The 21196-nt window shown below is 51.3% G+C and overlaps 2 protein-coding genes across 2 annotated transcripts; one reads left to right on the top strand and one right to left on the bottom strand.

Annotated features, from left to right (window-relative positions):
- The first annotated feature begins 9636 nt into the window (after positions 1-9636).
- Positions 9637-15502, top strand: HSP90AB1 (heat shock protein 90 alpha family class B member 1). Its single transcript, XM_082848308.1, has 12 exons — positions 9637-9750; positions 11117-11263; positions 11581-11787; positions 11892-12051; positions 12201-12334; positions 12440-12748; positions 13167-13332; positions 13543-13733; positions 13847-13994; positions 14134-14402; positions 14685-15018; positions 15129-15502. The coding sequence occupies exons 2-12, from the start codon at positions 11117-11119 to the stop codon at positions 15236-15238; spliced, it is 2175 nt and encodes a 724-aa protein (XP_082704434.1). The 5' UTR covers positions 9637-9750; the 3' UTR covers positions 15239-15502.
- Positions 15503-17525: 2023 nt separating this feature from the next.
- Positions 17526-20854, bottom strand: SLC35B2 (solute carrier family 35 member B2). The gene is made up of 4 exons (XM_082847622.1): positions 20777-20854; positions 20085-20278; positions 19763-19917; positions 17526-18832 (listed from the first exon to the last, which is right to left on the bottom strand). The coding sequence occupies exons 1-4, from the start codon at positions 20785-20787 to the stop codon at positions 17894-17896; spliced, it is 1299 nt and encodes a 432-aa protein (XP_082703748.1). The 5' UTR covers positions 20788-20854; the 3' UTR covers positions 17526-17893.
- Between the last annotated feature and the right edge of the window lie 342 nt (positions 20855-21196).

Here is a 21196-nt window from a genome sequence, read left to right on the forward strand (position 1 = left end):
GCCAGCACTGGGCCGGGGTCCAAGACAGGGGGGTGAGGGTGGGTGTTGGTCCTCTTAGTTTCAGAGTGACTACAGTACCTCCTGCTGGGGCCGCAGAGGAGGGACAGGCCTGGAGCCAGGACACCCAGACTGTTGGCCGAGACAGAGGAAGGCTATTTTCCTTTGCCGGTTCATCCCTTGTTTCATAGGCCTGGGGGTGGAGACAGTGCCCCATCTTCCTTTTGTCTTCAGTGTCACCCCCTCTACTCTGTCCTCACCCCGCAGCCCGGGGACTGAGTTCTCTACAAATGACCAGCTCTACCACCCTGTCCCCCCAAGCTCCTGGCTGCGCTCCCACCTTCCCAGCAGGAAGAGGCTGCAGCCCAAAGGTTCTGCCCTGCCTGGCACTCGGCCCTGACACCGAAGTCAAGGCAGACTTCTTGGCGAACAAGGGGCCTGTGTGTCCTCAGGGAAGCTGGGCCCCCTTTCTCTTCCCAAACTTTGGCCAAGGGAGGTGTGCGGTGGCTCGGGACCATGAGAGGCATCGGTGGAGGGGGCCATACTGCTGGGTCCCCCTTCTCAAAAAGGACTCTTGCAGATAGGAAATGAAACCGGAGCTCTGGCCTCTGGGCTGCCACCGCCCCCACCCCCCACACCCTTGGCACTGCTGTCCGGGCTTTATTTCTGACAGTTTAATTGAAGGCGTCAGGCTTCATTAAGGGCTGTTAGCACATTTTTAAGGGCTTTTGATGAGCTCTGAAGTCCTAACAGGGGAGTTAAATATATCATCATAGGGGGAACTGGAGTCCACAGAAATACCCCAGGGTACACGCCAAACCAGGGTACAGAATCTGAGGTTGGTGGAAAACAAGGTGTTCTTTCCTATCAGTTTCAAAAGCAGAGGGTGCCCTGAGTGTTCTCTCGTCCCTGCGGTGCCCTTTGCCCACAAGGCGGAGAGAAAACTGCACCCTTGCTCTGCTCCCTCTCACTCCATCTCAACTTCCGAGAGTCCTACTGGGTTCCTTCCTCAGCACCACAGCCCCTCAGGGACCCTGTGCTTCTTCCCTGGGTCGCTTCTTGCCTCCTGCCTGGCCTTTCAGGACTCCTGCCAGGTCTCCTGCAGCCCATCCCACACACGGCAGCAGAATAAGCTGAAAACATATTTAGTCACAGGCGGGTCTCTCCCTGGGGCGCGCCAAACATTTCCTGATTACCACCACCAGCGACAGCCAGTTTCTACCATTGCTTCTCCCTCTGCACCTCAGAACTTTTGTAACTGTGACTATGCTCTTAACTCCAGTTACCAGACTGTCATGTTTTTCAGGTTTGGGTCTACATTCTCTGTTTTCACTCTTTAAGCTCCCAGACGTACTCGAAGATGTTTGCTTCCTTGCATCTGTTTGTCCAGCCTCACAGTCTTCACAGGCCAGATTCCAGCTGTGTGGTAGCACTCATTTCAATGCCTGTTCCCATGAGATAGAGATGGGTGTTAAGTAGGTTTCTCACAACTCCAGCAATGGCTTGAAGGACAAATTTAGATTACAGTCGCATCTTTCTGAACTGGAATTGATGAAGAAAGTGACTAGACTCTTCCAATTTTTTTTTCTCATGCAAATGCCAAAAAATATGAGTCTCACTCGTGTCACTCACGCCCTCAGTGTCCTCACCTGAGAATGGGGAGCTCTGAGGGGTTAGGAAAAGTAGCTCCTGCCAGGGCTTCCCTGGTGGCGCAGTGGTTGAGAGTCCACCTGCCGATGCAGGGGTCACGGGTTCGTGCCCCGGTCCGGGAAGATCCCACATGCCGCGGAGCGGCTGGGGCCGTGAGCCATGGCCGCTGAGCCTGCGCGTCCGGAGCCTGTGCTCCGCAACGGGAGAGGCCACAGCAGTGAGAGGCCGGCGTACCGAAAAAAAAAAAAAAAAAAAAGTAGCTCCTGCCGACCCAACTGCAGTGATAGCCCCCGGCCACAGGGGGGCGCTCTGCAGATATCACCGCCTGTGGGAAGCAGGCCGCTCTGGGGCCTCACCACTTTTCCCCTGTAAGGTGGGCAAGGGCTAAACTTGTGCTGGTCGTCACCTTCCTCCCGTGCGACATTCCTGCCCCATGTATTGGGCGGCTGTATTCCCTGGAGTGGCTGCCACTGCAACACAAATTTCCCTCTTGTTTAATCTTAATATGGTGAATTGTTGCAGCTTCAAACTTGAAAAGCTAAGAGCCCCAGTAAAATTAGCAGTCGTCCTTAAAAATAGAAGTGAAGCGTCGGGTATAACGGATGAATTGCAATATACCTGTGTTTGTATTCTTTGGGGTGAACATGGAAAGAGTATGGTGGGAGCAGGTGCTTGACAGGAAACCCCCAATTATTGGGAAAATTATCCTCAGGATGTTAAACTCTGATAGGGATTCAAAATGGATGTGAGCAGAGAAGTGCAGAGTCACCTTAAAGAGATAGCCCGGCTGTGGCCGGCAGGCCCCGCCTGAAACCCAAGTCCTGACACTGGAAGAGTGGCAGTCGGAGGGAGAGGGGCCAGGCTGGTTCTTGGGGCAGGTCGGCAGTGAGTGTGGAGATGGGCAAAGCCGGCGTTCCCCCTGCTCCGCCCCCCAACGCATCAGGGGCCTTTGTCGCAGCTTGGCTTCTCCAGCTCATCTCCGCCCGACCTGGCTTCCTGCACGGGTGCCCTCTGGGAGAACATGTGCTCACTAGAGCCCCTCACAGCTTCGGCGGTCCTGGTGCTACCTGCCAGTCAGCCCCTGACGTTCTGGCTCCAGACAGCCGGGCAAGTGCTAAATGAGTCAGCGGGACCCCACAAAGCAGGGGCTTCTGCTCATGACAGCTACCCCCTCCCATGCCTTCCTGCGGGTTGGGTGATGGTTCAGATTCAGAGCCTAGGATTCCATTCTGGGCCTGCCAAGTACCAGTTGTGTCACCTTGCACGAGCCACCTATATCCTCTGTGGCCCAGATCCCTTGTTCTTTAAACGGGGTAACATGTACGGCTTGCTAAGGAAATTAAGGGGGTCTGCGGCAGAGCCTGGGTGCAGGAGATGAGGACCCTAGAGACACGTGGTGCCAAGAGTCATTAGGATGACCTCAGCCTGGTGGGCTCGCTGCTCCCCTTGCATGCCGTTCAGCCCCCTCCCCCGCATCTTCAGCCCCCGAAGCTTCGAGAACCAGGCCTCATTTCCTTCACCCCAGCCAAGTGCGAACGGCCACAGCCTTCGGGCGGGACAGCCGAGAACCTCAGGACCGGGGCGCGAACGAGGGAAACCTGGGTTCTGCTCAGCCCCGCCCGCCGCTAGAGGGGGAAGTGACGTCACCCGTGACGCGCGCTCCCCCTGGCCGGAGCGCAGCCTCTATCCACGCAGCCCCTCTCATCTGACCCCTGGCAGATGGGGGTCCAGACTCTACTGACCCTTAAGTCCGGGTGCCCTTGAGCCAGGCACTTTCCATCTCGGAGCCGCTTAATTGTAAAGCAGGGGTAATACTACTTGCCTTGCCTACCTCTCCCGGTTGTGAAACTCCACTGAGTTAATGAATAACGTTCACCTGTCGCTCCTCGTACATATACTGACTCCACTGATCTAATAATCCTATGGAGTGCTGACTATTGCCATGCCTGTTTTACTCCAGAAAACCGAGGCTGAAAAGTTTAAAGGATAGAAAAATATTTTGTAAACTGCAAAGCACCAGGTAAGTTTAAGTCTCTGTTTCTCTGTGTGTCTCAGTCCTCGTCTTTCTCCCTCTCCGTCTCCCTCCCTCCCTCCCACTGTCTCTCACACACACACACACACACACACACACACACACCCCTCCCTCCCTCTCTCTCTCTCACACACACACTCCCTCCCTCCGTCACACACACACATACACACACACACACACACACACACACACAACTTCCCAGGCAGTGAAGAGCATGGAAAGGTACATGAGATAGGGGGGCCTGTAATGCAGGCTTGGTGCACCTGCCTCCCAGCCTCCAGAACATTCCAGAGAGGCATCTTCTCTTTTCACATCCCAGCCTCCTAGGATCCTGAACTCGCTTGACATCCTTCCCAGCTGAAACCAGCAAGGTCCTTCCTGATGTGTAACCTCAGTGCCTCCTGTTCGTGAGTTCCTCACCACCCACCAGCAGTAAGTACCACAGCCCTACCGGTCCTTTATCTGGTGCAGGTGGGCCAGGCAGGCACTGGGCCCAGTGGATGACCTAGAAATCCAGCCAGTTGAGACCTGCACATTGAGCAGTGACTTGTGCCTCGGGCAGGACAGGTGGCAGGCAGAACAGTTAAGTAGGTCAGGGTTGTTTGTGGCGTCACCCGCCCCCTGCACCTTTTTCTGCCTATAATCTGCTCTGGGCTGAACCAATTTAGGGTTACGTTTTAGCTTCTTAGTCAAAGGGGGCCTGGAACACTAAATAACACCCAAGACAGAAAGCGCTGCCTGGTGGGTGTGACGGCAGGAGGAGGACAGACATTTCTGGGCTGGGCTGACAACGGCAGGTAGGCAGGACTCAGTCACACCCCCAGGCCACAGATACTATGCCATTAGAGTCAAGACACGCTGATATGGGTATTAAAGAGGAGATTACCAAAGGTGCTCCATTTACAATTCCGGAATGGCTTAGACCACAATTTCTGGCTTTCTCACCCCACTCCCCTGAGAGATTTTGTTCTTGCCCATGACTTCAGCCATCAGCCTCTGCCACCTGGACATCTCTCCTTGGTGCCGCACAATGCCTAAAACAGACTTCTTGACCCCTCCAGCCCAGAGTGGTCCTCCCCTCCCCTCAGCCCCACTTTTATCATCCTACCTCAGAGAATGTGTACACCGTGCCTCCCCACCCCTGTGTGAGCTCCACACCTCCAGCCTCTCCCTTCTCCAAGCTTCGTCGCGGGGAGTCTCCAAGTGGGATTTTTGTTTGTTTGGAACAACACAATTAACTGGCTTGATTTAATAGATTTAACATATTTAGACCTATCCAACAACTAGGTAATATCAATAGATATTTTTCTCAAGTGCACATGGGGTGTTTATAAATATTAACCACATCCTAGATTACAAAGGATGTCTCAAATACAAAAGTTCAGTATCATACACACCATTGTATGTCTACAACATAATGAAAAGATAATATAAAAATAACTGAACATTTTAAACAGATACCACTGATCTCTGATCAACAGAGATACCATAAGGGGAATCAAAATCCTTAAAACTGAATTATAATAAAAAATTCTACATATTGAAACTTGTGGGATATAGCTAAAATAGTACTTGAAAAGAAATTTATAGTCTTAAATCCTTATGTCTGAAAAGGGGAAAGGATGAAATTTAATGTGCTAAGTATTAAAGTTAAGAAAATAGAAAAAGAACAACAGACCTGACCCTCAAAAAGTAGAAATAATGAGAAAAAGTTTAGCAGAAATTAAAAAAAAAGAAAGGAATAAAGTAATTAAAGAATTAAAGAAGCAGAAAACAAATTATGTAATAAAATAGATAAATCGTTGGTGAAACTGATCAGGAAAAAAGGGAAAAGACATGAAAAACAATTTTAGGAGTGAAAAAAGGGGACATACTTGAGATAGAACAGAGACTAAAAAGATAGTCAAAGGAAATAGTATGCCATAATCTTTAAAGCTTTCAAGGAACATCCAGAAAAATTATTAAAATTCACTCAAGGAGTAGTAGAAAACCTGAATGGACCTATGCCATTAAAAAATTTGAGTTCCTAGTTAAAATATTTTCATATAGGAAACAACAGAAACAGGCATTTTTATAGGTGAGTTCTACAAAACTTTAAAGAAATGGATAATTTCAGTCTAATGTTAGTCTATTAACAAATTAAACACAAATAGATTAAGGAAATTTTAAAAACAATATTCTCAATAGATGCAGAAAATAATTTTGACACCCATTCAGATTAAGATGTATAACAAGTTAGGAGCAGAAAGAAAATATGCTCAATGATGAAGTGTTCCTTTTCCGATCAGAAAGACAGGGATGCCCAGAATCACTGTTTCCACACGTCATTGTTCTGCTGGTCCTAGCTGCTGCAGTGTAACAAGAAATCGGAGATACAAGGGTTAGAAAGGCAGAAACCAAGCTATCATTGTTCTCAGATGATAGCTAGGGTTGTACCAGAAAACAACAAAAGACTGACAGACAAATTAAAAATTAGTAAGGTAGCCTACCAAGTTGTGGGATCGATACACAACAATCGTTTTTCAAACTCTCCAGGAAACAGAAAATGAAGGCAAATTTCCATGTGCCATTGCATCAAAAAATAACATACTAACAATCAAATGAGCAAAAGTGGTGCAAAGAGACATGTCCCCGTAGAACATGGAAACTGAGGCAAAGAGATGGAGCCCTGGTTGGCCATGCAGACCTGCTCAGCTGTCCAACATATCTGAACGTCAGGTCTGTTGGCCCAGGAGGATGTCAGCTCAGGAATTCAGAGATGTAAGCCTGGTGGAACTGGGAAGACCAGAACTGACAGGGCACGCCTGGCAGGCGCTGAGCTTGGAAGGCTGCTTGTTCTGGGGGTGAAGGAGCCAGAGCTACTCCCCATGCTTAAATAGGCCCTGACGTCCTGATACCTCCGGTTGCTTGATTCATCCATGGCCCCTTATCTAAGCTCCCCTCAGTGGCCCCCTGACCTCCTTGAAAGGCCAGTGGTGCTTCCTAACTAGGAGAAGTCCCAGTCCGAGCGGCAGCCGGAGGCCTCTCTGTCCAGGCTGAGTCTGTGCTCCCTCCGAGGCCCTACTTAGCTTTAGCTAGATCAGGGGTCTGCAAAGCTTTTCTGTAAAAGGTAAGGGGGTAAATATTTTAGACTTTGCAAGCTATATGGTCTCTGTCACAACTATGAACTCCCTCATTACAGTGTGAAACCAGCCAAAGACAACGTGTAAACAAATAAGTAGAGCTTGTTTCAGTAAAACTTTACGGACATAAATTCAAATTTCCTATACTTTTCACATGCCAAAATATGATCTTCCCTTTGATGTTTTTTCAACCATTAAACAATGTAAAAACCATTCTTATCCACAGGCCATACAAAAACAAGTGATCAGCCCACCAACTGCAGGCCATAGTTTATCAGTCCTTGCTTCACCTGGCTGCCCTCCAAACAGCAGAAGGTTGGGCTGGGTCTTTGAGGCCTGGTCAGGAATAAAGGGTATCTTGGGAACATCAAGGGTTGCAAATGCTGCTGGGAATAGGCTTCTGGGGATTCGGGGGGGGGGTAAGTCATCTTTAATAGCCTTCAGTGGCTTCCCTGACCCTAAGTTAAGGTCAGAACTACTTAGCATGGCATTGTGGCCCTCTGTGACCTAATCCCTGCCTGCAGGGCCACTTTCAGTGACTCCTGCCTCCCTTGAGGGTTCCTGGGCTGTGGTCCCTCTGGCAGGGCTGTGCCTTTCCCATGCTTTCCCTTTGCTGGGGAGTAGACCTGTGCCACGTAGCCCTGAGCCTGCCCCCTTGCCCAGGCTGAGCTGGGAAACTGAGGCTTCTCCCTCGTTGCCAGCTGCTCTGATTCGCACTTGGTCTGCTGCAGCTCCCCCTAGTGGGCTAAGGGCTCCTTGTCCTGTTTATGCATCTCTGTATCCTCAGACAAGGCTCACAGGGGATTAGTGAGTGTCAATGAGCTGGAGAAGTCATCCTGAAGATTTCTGGAAGAGAAAGCAGAATTTCTGTGCTGGTGCGAGATTTGAGGTTTTCCCATTAGGAAACCCCCAAGGAATCTCTGGTCCTGACACTGGTCCACAGGAGTGATCTTGCTCTGCTTTGGGCTTGAGTCCTGGGAGAAGAAACAGCATTCCCACTCCATTTCTGGATCAGGGAGCAAGGGAGTTAGTGGAGCAAAGGCTCTGAGCTGACCCATCCTGGGGTACTCACTGAAGCCTTCCTCGCCCAGTTTCTAGAATGTGCAGATTCACTCCCACCTCTTCACAGGACTGTGAGATGTTGTGAATCCTCTTCGTGAACCAGGGAGCAGGTGTTTAATTAACTAGCCCCCTTCTGCCCAGGGGGAGGGAGGGTGTGTTGGGGGGTGACGCTCCTGGTTTGAGGTTTCCATCAGGAACACAGCATCCGGGGGGCCTCCTAGCAGCAGCACCACGGCCCTTCCCCCACTCACTGACTCCTCCCAGACCATAAAGAAGGGGAGTGGAAGTGTAAGGAGAGAAAATTGAGGTAGTGATGGCAGGGTTGATGAGGTCTGGAGTGTGGGACGAGGAAAAAGAAAGCAAGGGTCCTTTGTTCCTTGAAACTGAACACATAAACCAAGAAGATACGAAAGAATAAGACTGGGCACCAGCCGGAGGAAACGCAAAAGGGGCAGAGCCAGAAGAGGCACGGCGTCCCGCAGCTCGCTGGGCAGGCCCATGGCTTGGAGCTTCCGGCGCCACCGCTGAAGGGGAACGACGTGGTTCCAACCGCCTGGAGCGGGCTACACTCTGGCCAGAGTCTTCATGCTGCTTCCAAGAACTTCTGCCACCCTGCAGAGGGGTCCTTGGAGACCAGACCCTCCCCGGATCTAAGCAGCTGCAGAAAGAAGAGTGGGGGGAAAAAAAAGAAAAGAAACCAGACTGAGAACTCGATGTGCATGTCTCTGCGCTCCACACCTGTGGGAGGCTGCAGAAGCTGCGGAGGGTCCATCGCGTAGCGACCCCATCCCCAGTTTCCGCTCTCTGAAGGCGGCGCCCTTAGAGCTGCCCCAACAGCCCGTGTGATGGATGGGGTAGAAGTGGGGTCAATCCCAACCCCAGACGCAGTGCTGGGCTAGCTGGGCCTGGCAGGTGGGGTAAAGGGTGCCCCCTGCAGTTTCCTACAGTAAACGGGATTAGAGCAGCCCACTTCAACCCCAGGATCCTAGCAGAACGGTCGCGGGGCGGAGCCGCCGCAGAGGCACAGCCCAGGCCGCAGAGGGAGGGGCGGAGCCTCGAGGGAAGGGGGCGGGGCGGGACCGCCTAGGCGGGCCTGGAACCTGCTGGAAGGATCGCAGTACCGCCGTCGCGGCTCCTTCCGCCGCATGCAGGCAAAGAGTCCCCCGCCAGCCGGAGCCGGCAACCTTCCAGCAGCCGGAGCCACGCCCCGCGGCGAAACGCTGGCCCTGCCCCCGGGAGGGCCGGGATTCCCCGGGCTGCCCGGGATTCCCCGGGCTGCCCAGAGTTGGGCTTCCGATTCCGCACCGCCCGCGGAAAAGACCCCCTTCCCCTTATCAGGCTGTTGGAATGTGTAGCGAAGATTCTAAAGGGAGATCGAGCCTGGGAGCGTAGGTGGGAGTGGTTGGCCACTTTTTAGGCGTCCTTCGAGGCCGGGACTCTTGGGTGTGGAGACGCCTGCACTACAGGTTTCTACGGAGGTCAGTGGGGATCCTCGCCCCTGATCCGCCGCTTACGTCATGAGAGCATTCCCAACATCTATTTTTGATGGTGTCCTGTCTTGGAAGCGCAGAGACGGGGCTATGAAAACGAGTGCGCTCCCCGTGCAGACTGAGGCCGGCTGCTCCCGTTCTTCACCGCCCCTCCCCTATTTTGGACCATGACGTCAAGGTGGGCGGGCGGCGGCAGGTGCGGTGCTGACAGGCATCCTCCTTTAAGGCGGAGGGATCCGGGGGCGGGCAGCTAGGCTGTGCTTCGTCTTATATAAGGCGACTGGGGGCGCACAGCCGTTCTCTTGAGTCACCCCCGTGCGCCCTTGTTGCGGCGTGTGCGGTTGAGGCAGTCCTTGCCCGCTCAGCTCTCTAGTGTCTGCGATTCTTATTCTTCAAGGTAAGGCTGCAGTCTTCGGGCTTTTCGGGTTAGATTGGTTTTCCGAGTTGTTTTCGTCTCTCGTGTCCTTTCCGACTCCCACATTTTGTTGTGTTGGGGCGGCTTTTGGGATAACGCTCCCATATTTTGTTGAGGGTGGGAGGGAGCTGTTGAGTTCAGCCTCTTTTCTTTTCTGTGTTGGTGGCGGGGCTGCTTCTAGGCAAGTATTAGCCATGGGCGAGGTGGGCCGCGGAGTGGGTCTGGGCTAGTGGGCAGCTGCACGTGGTGGCCGCGCCGGCCCGGGACGCTGCCATGTTTGTCTCTCCACTTCCGGACGCGGCTACGGGGCGCCGGAGGGTCGCCAAGGGTTGTGGGTGTGCGCGCTCGGTGTGACTCAGCACAGCCCGGTCCTGATCAGGTTTTGCCATCTCTTATGTTGGGCGCGGTTTTTAAGTTTTTTCGGGTGCCTTCCGGGAGGGTCTGCGGCGAGAGATGTTTTCCGTCGCCTCTGGCCTGCGGTCTTGGTGCAGGAGGAGGGATGGGAGAGGGGAGGGGGCAGGCTCTGGGATTCATGGGTTTATTCCTCCCCCGCCCCTTCTCGAGAGCTGAGATTGTTCTGGAAGCTTCTGGAGCCCAGTGCCCCGCCCTGGTGCCCGGATGCTGGGGCGAAGGGAGGCTGCGCGGTGGCGCCCCCTTCCCGCGCGGTCCTGGCCGACGCATGTCCGGCAAGGACTAGAGTCGCCCCAGCCGATTACGGCCACCATCTTAGTTGTGTTTGGTTTGGACCTGCATTTCACTCACGTGTGCTCAGGGGTCAAGGAGAAGCTTTTGCTTTATCGGTTCTTTGTCTTAATAGCCACCCTGGGTGGGCATCCCACCGATCTATCGAGTTAGCTTTCCCTACCACGTGAGGCAGTAATCCTACATCTGCTTGGAGATGCCTCATGGGAGCAGTTTCAAGTCATTGCCCTTTAACGTAAAACTAGTCATGTTGGAGGTCCCCCCCACCCAAAATGGTAGAACTGTAGTGATTTGCATATTTAAGTGTGTGTGTGAATTAACCGGGGTTATTACTTGCATTCGACATACCTGGGTTAGGGGCGATACTCTGCATGCCTAACAAATTACCAGGTGATGCTGATCCAGGGATCATTTTAACAGTGGTTTGGTTCCAAAGTACAAGAAACCTTAACACGTTTAATCGAGTGTGTTAGGCGCACCCCCTCTCCCCATTGTTTTCCGTCTAAGGATGCAGCCTGAAATTTTTACAGGAAAGGATTTTGTCTCAGTACACAGCTCAAAAGAGTTTGAATTGAATCTCTTAATGTTTTTACTGTAACTGGGGTGAACTCTAGTAGTCTTAAATTTTTGAGTTTTCTTATTTTAGATGCCTGAGGAAGTGCACCATGGAGAGGAGGAGGTGGAGACTTTTGCTTTCCAGGCAGAAATTGCCCAACTCATGTCTCTTATTATCAATACCTTCTATTCCAACAAGGAAATTTTTCTTCGAGAGTTGATCAGTAATGCTTCTGATGTGAGTGCCTTGGGTGTTTTCATTGGCGTTTGTTTCTTGTTTTTCAAGTAGTCCACACACAAAAAAGGAGAAGGGGTGGTTTGGCATTTTGTGGTGTTCAGTGTTGAAGGGGATATAAATTTGCTGCAGTTACAAAAAGGTTTGCTTTATTCCATGGTGGGTAGGTGGATAGAGACTATAGTTTGATGTGGTGGTCAAACTACAAGTTAAATGGGTAATCAGATTGAGGGTATTTGGGAATTAAAAAAAAGTTTTCTCTTTTGGGTGAAATGGGCTTTAAGGAAGCAGAATTGTAAAATTGAAATTTGTATTTCCAGGCCTTGGACAAGATTCGTTATGAGAGCCTGACAGACCCTTCCAAATTGGACAGTGGTAAAGAGTTGAAAATTGACATCATCCCCAACCCCCAGGAGCGCACCCTGACTCTGGTAGACACTGGCATTGGCATGACCAAAGCTGATCTTGTAAATAATTTGGGAACTATTGCCAAGTCTGGTACTAAAGCATTTATGGAGGCTCTTCAGGTATGTGGTATTTTAGCTGGGCACACTCCATTCGTATTTTTTTTTGGTATTTGGTTTGCTGTTTCTTTGAAACTTGCATTCGACTTCCTTAAACTTTTTGGCAGGCTGGTGCAGACATTTCCATGATTGGGCAATTTGGTGTTGGTTTCTATTCTGCCTACCTAGTGGCAGAGAAAGTGGTTGTGATCACAAAGCACAATGATGACGAACAGTATGCCTGGGAGTCTTCTGCTGGGGGTTCCTTCACTGTACGTGCTGACCATGGTAAGTTAGCTTTTCTCTTAAGGTGTCTGGGTGAGAATTCTGGGGAAACAGTAACAAAGATCTTGAGCATTTTATCTGTAAAGCAGTTGTTTTTATAGTTTTGCGTTTAGTTTCATTTTTTATTCCATTTGGATTGATTTTTTTTCTAGGTGAGCCCATTGGGCGGGGTACCAAAGTGATTCTCCACCTTAAGGAAGACCAGACAGAGTACTTAGAAGAAAGGCGGGTCAAAGAAGTGGTGAAGAAGCACTCACAGTTCATAGGTTATCCCATCACACTCTATGTAAGTATGGACTGGTAACTCAAGTGAAGATACTTTAGAGAATCTAAATGGAACTTTGATTTTTTGCTTTCTTTATTCTGCATTTATCATCTTTGATACTTTTAGCTGGAGAAGGAACGCGAGAAGGAAATCAGTGATGACGAGGCAGAAGAAGAGAAAGGTGAGAAAGAAGAGGAAGATAAAGATGATGAGGAGAAGCCCAAGATTGAGGATGTGGGCTCAGATGAGGAGGATGATAGTGGCAAAGATAAGAAAAAGAAGACGAAGAAGATCAAGGAGAAATATATTGATCAGGAAGAACTGAACAAGACCAAGCCCATTTGGACCAGAAACCCTGATGACATCACCCAGGAGGAATATGGAGAGTTCTATAAGAGCCTCACCAATGACTGGGAAGATCACTTGGCAGTGAAGGTAAGAAGCCTTACTTGCTGGCTCAATAGGAGGAGCCAATAATGGGCAAATGCAACTTACCCAACTGGTTGGTAGCTGGGAGCTGTGAATGCCATGAGTTCACTTGCTAATGGACCCTTCCAGGGTGGAGAAATGACATTTTTCCCAGTTACCTCACTTGTTCTGTGGCAGCTTTACCCATCCGGGGTCCTGATTTGACGATTTCCTCATTGACCCAGGGATTATACACCGCTTGTACCACGTTGGGTTCATTTAGGGCGTTACAGCTTAAATTTTCTCAGCAGTTGCCTTAGTGTCCACTCTATTCCTCGTGCTTAGGGGGAAGATTTTAGTTCCAAATATTGGGTAATTTGGGGTTGGGACAAAAAGCCACCCTTATTTTGAAATACACAGTTGGATTATCTTGGATTTCTTTCAGCACTTCTCTGTAGAAGGTCAGTTGGAATTCAGAGCATTGCTGTTCATCCCTCGTCGGGCTCCTTTTGACCTCTTTGAGAACAAAAAGAAGAAGAACAACATTAAACTCTATGTCCGCCGTGTGTTTATCATGGACAGCTGTGATGAATTAATACCAGAATATCTCAGTGAGTATCTTTTTGGCCTAATGTGCTTGCGTTCAGCATTCTCAAGGGGACTGAAGTCTTTATCTTAGATTAAGGATCCTCTGCAACATAACAAGTGAAGGTTCAGTGAGAAAATTGGTCCTGTTGGATCCAGATAACCCTGTGTATATACCTTTATCTTTATCCTCTCCACTCCCCATTTTTAAACTGAGCTTACGTACTTGATTTCAGACTTCATCCGTGGTGTGGTTGACTCTGAAGACCTTCCCCTGAACATCTCCCGAGAAATGCTCCAGCAGAGCAAAATCTTGAAGGTCATTCGCAAAAACATTGTTAAGAAGTGCCTTGAGCTCTTCTCGGAGCTGGCAGAAGACAAGGAAAACTACAGGAAATTCTATGAGGCGTTCTCTAAGAACCTAAAGGTAAAGAGGCAGCAAGTACTTTTTTACTTAATAATTATGATGGATTATTTTTTACTCACATAGAGGATAAATGATTTCTTAGCAAGATTGTATTTTTCTTTCCACCCTTAAAGCTTGGAATCCATGAGGACTCCACTAACCGGCGACGCCTTTCTGAGCTGCTGCGCTATCACACCTCCCAGTCTGGAGATGAGATGACTTCTCTCTCAGAATACGTGTCTCGCATGAAGGAGACCCAGAAGTCCATCTATTACATCACTGGTGCGTTGGAGTCTGCATCTGATCAATGATCAAAGCCTCTCCTTAGAGGTGTGGGGAGAAGGGGAGGGCACTCGAGGATACCTGGGAACTGGCAGGTTGAGGCATTCTGGCCCTTGAGTCACACTAAGTAATCCTACAGGTGAGAGCAAAGAGCAGGTTGCCAACTCTGCATTTGTGGAGCGAGTGCGGAAGCGGGGCTTCGAGGTGGTGTACATGACAGAGCCGATAGATGAGTACTGTGTGCAACAGCTCAAGGAGTTTGATGGGAAGAGTCTGGTCTCAGTTACCAAGGAGGGCTTGGAGCTGCCTGAGGATGAGGAGGAGAAGAAGAAGATGGAGGAGAGCAAGGCTAAGTTTGAGAACCTCTGCAAACTCATGAAAGAGATCTTGGATAAGAAGGTGGAGAAGGTAAGCAACTCTGGAACTAAGTTACTTGTAACAGATGCCTTCAGGGCTATTTACCTCAGTCTCTGGTTGCTATACAATTAGTGGTTTGGGGCAGCATAATTTGTTTAGCGCCAATCCTACCCTTTGTTTTCTTGACCAGGCAGATTTTAAGGTTGCTGTTTCTATTAAACTTACCAAAGATGAGGTATTTTTTCCCCCAAGAACAGAACTTCAAGTATCACGTTTGCCTCAAGGTAGCAATTTGATTTAATATGAACCCAAGGTTTTTGTGACTGTCCACAGGTGACAATCTCCAATAGGCTTGTGTCTTCACCCTGCTGCATCGTGACAAGCACCTATGGCTGGACTGCCAACATGGAGCGCATCATGAAAGCCCAGGCACTTCGGGACAACTCGACCATGGGCTATATGATGGCCAAAAAGCACCTGGAGATCAATCCTGACCACCCCATTGTGGAGACCCTGCGGCAGAAGGCAGAGGCAGACAAGAATGACAAGGCTGTTAAGGACCTGGTGGTGCTGCTGTTCGAAACTGCACTGCTCTCTTCCGGCTTCTCGCTTGAGGATCCCCAGACCCACTCCAACCGCATCTACCGCATGATCAAGCTAGGCTTGGGTGAGTAGTCTTGTCCTGTTGAGTGTGGCAAGGAGATGAGGAACTGGTCTGGTGGGTAGATTGGACTGCTTTTTGGGTCAGATCTCAAGTGGCATTCTTCCTACTTGTAGGCATTGATGAAGATGAAGTGACAGCAGAGGAGCCCAGTACTGCTGTTCCTGATGAGATCCCTCCCCTTGAGGGTGATGAGGATGCCTCTCGCATGGAAGAAGTAGATTAGGAATTTCTACCTGCAGACTTTGTTCCCTCTGTATAGTGTCCCCATGGCTCCCCCAGCAGCAGCCCCAGTGGCCTTGGCCCACTTGGTTCTTTCTGCTGATGTCTAGAGGTTTTATTTCTGTTCTTCTGTCTAAGGCAGGATATAAGGGCCTCAAGCCCTATTCCTTTCCACATTTGACATGGGGTTTGAATGTTGTGTATTGTGTTTTTTTTGTTTGTTTTGTTCTGAAATTAAAGTATGCAAAATAAAGATGATGCAGGTTTTTTATACGCTTTCTCAAATCATGTGGACGCCCCGCCCCCCCCGCCAAGTATGTATAATGCTGCCTTTGGAGTTTCCCTCATTTGTTTCCCAAGTCTTAACCTGCCATCATCCCGAGTATAGATAACGTGATACATGGTAGGACTTTAAAGGTTTTTAAAAGGTTACTGATAAGTTTAGAAGTCACACAAATGGGATCTAATGAAACTTGAAACCATAAAACAAAAAGAAAACCTACAGAATGGAAGAAAATATTTGCAAATGATGTGACCGACAAGGGCTTAATTTCCAAAATAACACAAACAGCTCATACAAGTTAATTAAAAAAAAATCCAGTTAAAAAATGGGCAGAAGACCTAAATAGACCTCTCCAAAGAAGACATACACATGGCCAATAGGCACATGAAAAGATGTTCAACATAGTTACTGGAGAAATGCAAATCAAAATGATGATGAGGTACCGCCTCACATTAAAAAGTAAGCAAATAACAGGACTTCCTGGCAGTCCAGCGATTAAGACTGCTTCTACTGCAGTGGGCACAGGTTCAGGAACTAAGATCCTTGCATGCTGCGTGGTCAAAAACCAAAACCAAACCAAAAAGTCTGCAAGTAACAAAAGCTTGGAGAGGGTGTAGAGAAAAGGGAACCCTCCTACACGGTTGGTGGGAATGCAGGTTGGTGCAGCCACTGAGGAAAACAGTATGGAGGTTCCACAGAAAACTAAGAATAGAATTACATATCCAGTAATCCACTCCTGGGCATGTATCCAGACAAAACTAATTCAAATAGATGCACCCCTATGTCTGCAGCAGCACTAACAATAGCCAAGACATGGAAACAAACGTCTGTTGACAGATGATAAGATGTGGTGCATATATACAAGGGAATACTACTTAGCCATAAAAAAGAATGAAATCATGCCATTTGCAGCAACATGGATGCAATTAGAGATTACCATGCTAAGTAAAAAATACCATATGATAACCACATGTGGAATGTAAAATATGACACAGATGAACCTCTGAATCAAATCAAGGAGAGAACAGACTGGTGGTTGCCAAGGGGGATGAGGGAGGCATGGAATGGGAGGTTGGGGTTAGCAGATGGAAGCTTTTATATGAACAAGAATGGATGAACAAGGTCCTACTGTATAGTGCACAATTATATTCAGTATCTTATGATAAACCATAATGGAAAACAGTACTTTAAAAAAATGTAACAGTCACTTTCCTGTACAGCAGAAATTAACACTGTAAATCAACTATACTTCAATTTTAAAAAATATTAAAAGAAAAAAAAAAACACTGAAGGTATAAATGGTATCTTTGAACTACCATATAACACTTTAAAAAGTCCCTTTCCTAAAGCACATAGAGGGTCTTCCACTCAAAGTTTTTTGACTTACTGTGCTGATACAAAAGCACACACATGCAGTAGGAACTACTTTTGATCTTTTCCTGGCCTGACAGTATGAGGTACCTTCACTGGTGTGGCTGGGTGCTGAGCTGCAGTTCCCAGCCACCTGGCCACAAACAAGTGGTAGACGTAACCACCACTGTCTTTTCGTTTCCAGTATTAAACAAGTTAAATGAGATATTTGACGCCTGTTAAACAGCAACTGTAGGATGTTTTGAGCTGATGGAAGTTTTAGGTAGGGTAAGCTATGTCAGGTGTATTAAACACATTTTCAGCTTCTGATGGGTTTATCGGACATAGCCCATCTGAAGTTGAAAGTCTGTACTTCAGTCAACCAAAACACAGGACCGAGCCCGCTGCAGCAATTTAATTTAATAAAATAAAATTATAAGAGCAAAAGTTACATTTCCAAAGTACCAAAACCTGCAACTGGCTCATGGAGCAGAGCCTAGGGATCCAGGAGCAGAGGGCGGGGGTGGTGCTGGGCGGGACTCCCCACACCCTCCCACAGCACAGCACCGTCTTTCACTTACTCTCCTGGGAAAGCAGCATTTGGAGCCTACAACACTTGTGCTTCTCTCGCCAGAGTAAGAAACGCAGGTCCCTCAGAGTCTGAAAGGGTGGGTATTCAAGGTAGAGGACAAGCACAGGTGAGGCGTTGGCCGAGCCTACAGGGCAAGACTTCAGGGAATTGGAGGAGGGAGGGGCTTTGGAAGGTGCCTCTGCCTTCTCAATACTGCCCCCTGCCCCTTCCCACTGTCATTGCCACCCTGGGAAGAATCCTGCCCACTAGAGGATCGGGGACTTAAGGCAAAGGGGAAGGCTGCCTCCTGGGCTCCCTACCCCCAACTGCAGAGCTGGTCTGTGATACTGAGAAACCTGCATTTTGCCCTAGAGCCTGCCGCCTGCGAGAAGTTACAGTAGGACAGGAAAACTGGTACAGTGAGAGGGTCCTATTCACTTCATCGCTCAGGCCCCTCAAACCTTCTGCACAGATGACTCGACTGGCACGACCTTCTTTCCCCGCTGCTTTAGACGGCCCCGGGCGTAGACTCGGAGCAGGAGGGCAGCAAAGACCACAGCCACCCCCAGGCCCCCCACCACAGTGACAGTGTGGCCGTAGAGAAGGCAGGAGAGGAGGATGGCAAAAGCCTGGCGGAGGGTCATGATGATGGTGAAGACGGCAGCCCCAAACTGCCCAATGGTGTAGAAGATGAAGAGCTGGCCACATGCAGAGCAGATGGACAGCAGCAGCGTGTGGGCGGCAAACTCGCTGTGTCGCCCCATGAAGCGGACGCCCTCCAGGAGAGCCCCCTGCTCTAGCAGGGAGCCCACTGTGAAGAGGCAGGAGAAGAAGTTGACCCCAAACATCATCTGCACCGATGACATCTTATAGGCAAACAGGGCATCCTGCCAGTTGGAGGTGAAGCTGTCAAAGGCAATGTAACCTGCCAAGAGGATGAGGCCTGAGAGTGTGGTGGCCGGGGAGCTGTGGGGCTCCGGTCCGCTGGACAGGAGAAACATGCTGACCCCGATGGAGACGAGGCCGGCGGTCAGATATTCCCAGTGCTCATAGCTGCGCCGAGACACCAATTTTCCCATCAGCATAACAGGGATCACCTTGGAGGCCTTGGCCAGCACCTGGGTGGGGAAGCTGACGAACTTGAGAGCTTCATACTGGCACCAGCTGCTGAGCACATTCGACAGGCTGGCAAAGGAGTACCGGTACATGGGTGCCCCATGCCGGGGCTGCTTGCATAAGATGCAGTAGAGGCCAGACACCATCAGTGCCAGGACGCGGTTCATTAGCACCAGGAACTGTGAGTCCGAGAAGCGCTCACCTGGCAATGTAGCCGTGGCCCCGTAGCTGCGGGTCATCACTCTTTCCTGCAGCACTCCCCACGTCAGATAAGACACCTGGATGGGGAAGGGCGGAGGGAGAGGAGATAAGCAAGAGAAGGAAAAGGCAGGCCAAAAAGCGCAACAAGCTCCTCCTTCCTCAGGATGATATCGAAAATGATGAGGATGGACAGCGTAAATATCTGTAGTAACTAGAAGTTACTTTCCTCTTCTTCTCTCCCAAATCTGGATTCATCTTGCAGGCAATCAAGTGTGTGTGAAACGCCAACAACAAGTGCTTTAGGACTGACCAGACCCTGTCTGTCCCCACAGTAGGGATGTTAGAGCCGACTCCATCCCAAGTATTTTCTTCTCTATTTTCAACCAACTGTGGGGGGAAGAGTTCTTTTTTTTTGCAGTACGCGGGCCTCTCACTGCCGCGGCCTCTCCCGCTGCGGAGCACAGGCTCCGGATGCGCAGGCCCAGCGGCCATGGCTCACGGGCCCAGCCGCTCCGCGGCATGCGGGATCCTCCCGTACCGGGACACGAACCCACGCCCCCTGCATCGGCAGGCGGACTCCCAACCACTGCGCCACCAGGGAAGCCCATGGAAGGAAGAGTTCTTAAAGAAGACTGCACACCTGTTAGTTCAACATGGTACACTAGGTGGAACCAGAAGTGCCCACTCCAAAATGCCATGAGGTCAGCATCTAAGCACCCCTCTCACACGCAGTAGTGGGTAAGGCTGAAACTTTTAACAGTGGGTTTACGGTATACGAGACATCATTACAAGGGGATGGGAGAAATCACAGAGGGTAGGGACAGGAGGACAGAAAAGACAGCGTTTCCTCCAACCACCCCAGGACGATGGTGTGCCTCTGGGAGGAGGAGGACACACAACACAACCACCAGCAAACTGTTGGGACCGGCGGGGTGAAAGCTCTGGTTCCACAAAGTCCCTGTCCGCGGGGACCGACCCAGGAAGAGCCGCAGAGCCTGCCTACTTACCTGGAGCCCCGCAGCACAAAAGAGCAGCTTCAGGGCCTGCCAAGTGGGACTGGTCTCTGCTGGTTCTGCCCGGGGAGCCAGAGGAACCTCATCCGGGGCCTTGGGCTCGTTGCCAAACACACAAGTTTTCACCAGGGGGAAGCAGAGACCCCTGCCTGGAGAAAGCACACAAGGTGAAACTCCAAACTTCTCCCTAGCACCTCATCTCCCCCACAGCTGCCAGCCCGCCCTGCTGGCCGCCCTTCCTCCCGTGCCACGCCACCTCCCCTTTGCACTGCTGGCCAACCCTCGTAATGCAGACTGAGCAAACTTCCCCACACACCTGTCTCCAGGTAGTTCTTCCGCCTGAAGTACTGCACCAGCAGGTAGCCAGGTACCATAAAGCTCGCATAGCCAGCCGCGTTCACCAAAAAGCGGAAGAACCATAGCTGGGTCCATGACTCCAGAGGGCCTTCGGGGTTCTCTCCACCTGCCCCGAGGGAGGGGAGCGCAGCCAGCAGCACCACTGCCCACCACCTGCGGGGACCGCGGGCAGAAGGATCAGGGTCCAGCTCCTCACCCTCTGGGCCCTCCGGAGGGGACGACACTGGAGAAGGGCCCGGAGTTCCTCCCCGCCCCCCTCAGCTGCAGCCCGGCGCGGACAAAGAGCCTCTCTCTCTCCTGGGGTGGCCGGCGCGAGCCAGGCAGGGATCCCTCCATCCCCGAGAGCGGACCCGCCCCTCCGGCCACACAGGTTCTCTGTTCCCTCCAGCGCTCCCTGACCCCGCCCTCGGGGCTCGCGGAGACCCAGGGTCCCCCGATTTCTTCGCCCGACACTCCCGGAGCCCCCGAAGAGCACAACGCCACGGCGCCCGCCTCCACCACCACCCCCCGCCCCCGCGCCGGGTCCGGGCAGCGCTAGGCTGGCCTCCTGCCGGGCATATGGGACCCCACCCGTCCCCCCGCGCTGAGGAGCGGCGGTCACGTGGCGCGGGGCTCGGTCACGTGGGCTCGCCACTCCCCCTAGCCCCCCACCTGGCGTCCATGGTCCCGGCCGCGTGGGGCGGAGCGGGGCCGGGGAATGCGGGTCCCCGGGCCGCGCGCTCCCACCACTCCCGCTGTCGCCTCCAGGAGCAGCAGCCGAGGGGCCGGCTAGCGGAAATGCCGCGCTCTTCCCGCCTCCCTCCCCGCGGCCGCCCCTCCGCCCCCGGCCGCGACCACGCAGCGCCCCGGGCCGCCGCCGGGCCACAGCGCCCCCTCGCGGCCCGGCGGGAGACGCGGCTCGGCGCGCAGGAGGCAGGCTGCCTCTGTGGGCGGGTGGGGTCGGGTGGGGTGGGGTCGGGGGAGTGGGAGCTCCAGACCGGTGCCGCCCCTGCTTCGTCATCGCCCTTAGCCCTCACCACCGGCCCGGAGGTGGTGGTGACCACTGCCATCCTAGGAACGGGGACACAGCTT

This window comes from Leucopleurus acutus, assembly GCF_964270905.1.
Source record: "Leucopleurus acutus genome assembly, chromosome: 10".
In the NCBI taxonomy this organism is placed as follows: Eukaryota; Metazoa; Chordata; class Mammalia; order Artiodactyla; family Delphinidae; genus Leucopleurus; species Leucopleurus acutus.

What these genes read in the sequence shown, in the direction of transcription:
- SLC35B2 (XM_082847622.1), bottom strand. An exon ending in GAAGAACTACCTGGAGACAG is followed by an intron (nt 19,918 to 20,084) that starts GTGTGTGGGGAA and finishes TGCTTTCTCCAG; the next exon opens with GCAGGGGTCTCTGCTTCCCC. An exon ending in TTTGTGCTGCGGGGCTCCAG is followed by an intron (nt 18,833 to 19,762) that starts GTAAGTAGGCAG and finishes TTCCCCATCCAG; the next exon opens with GTGTCTTATCTGACGTGGGG.
- HSP90AB1 (XM_082848308.1), top strand. Translation starts at nt 11,117, where the DNA reads ATGCCTGAGGAAGTGCACCATGGAGAGGAGGAGGTGGAGACTTTTGCT. An exon ending in ATTAATACCAGAATATCTCA is followed by an intron (nt 13,333 to 13,542) that starts GTGAGTATCTTT and finishes ACTTGATTTCAG; the next exon opens with ACTTCATCCGTGGTGTGGTT. An exon ending in TGGATAAGAAGGTGGAGAAG is followed by an intron (nt 14,403 to 14,684) that starts GTAAGCAACTCT and finishes GACTGTCCACAG; the next exon opens with GTGACAATCTCCAATAGGCT.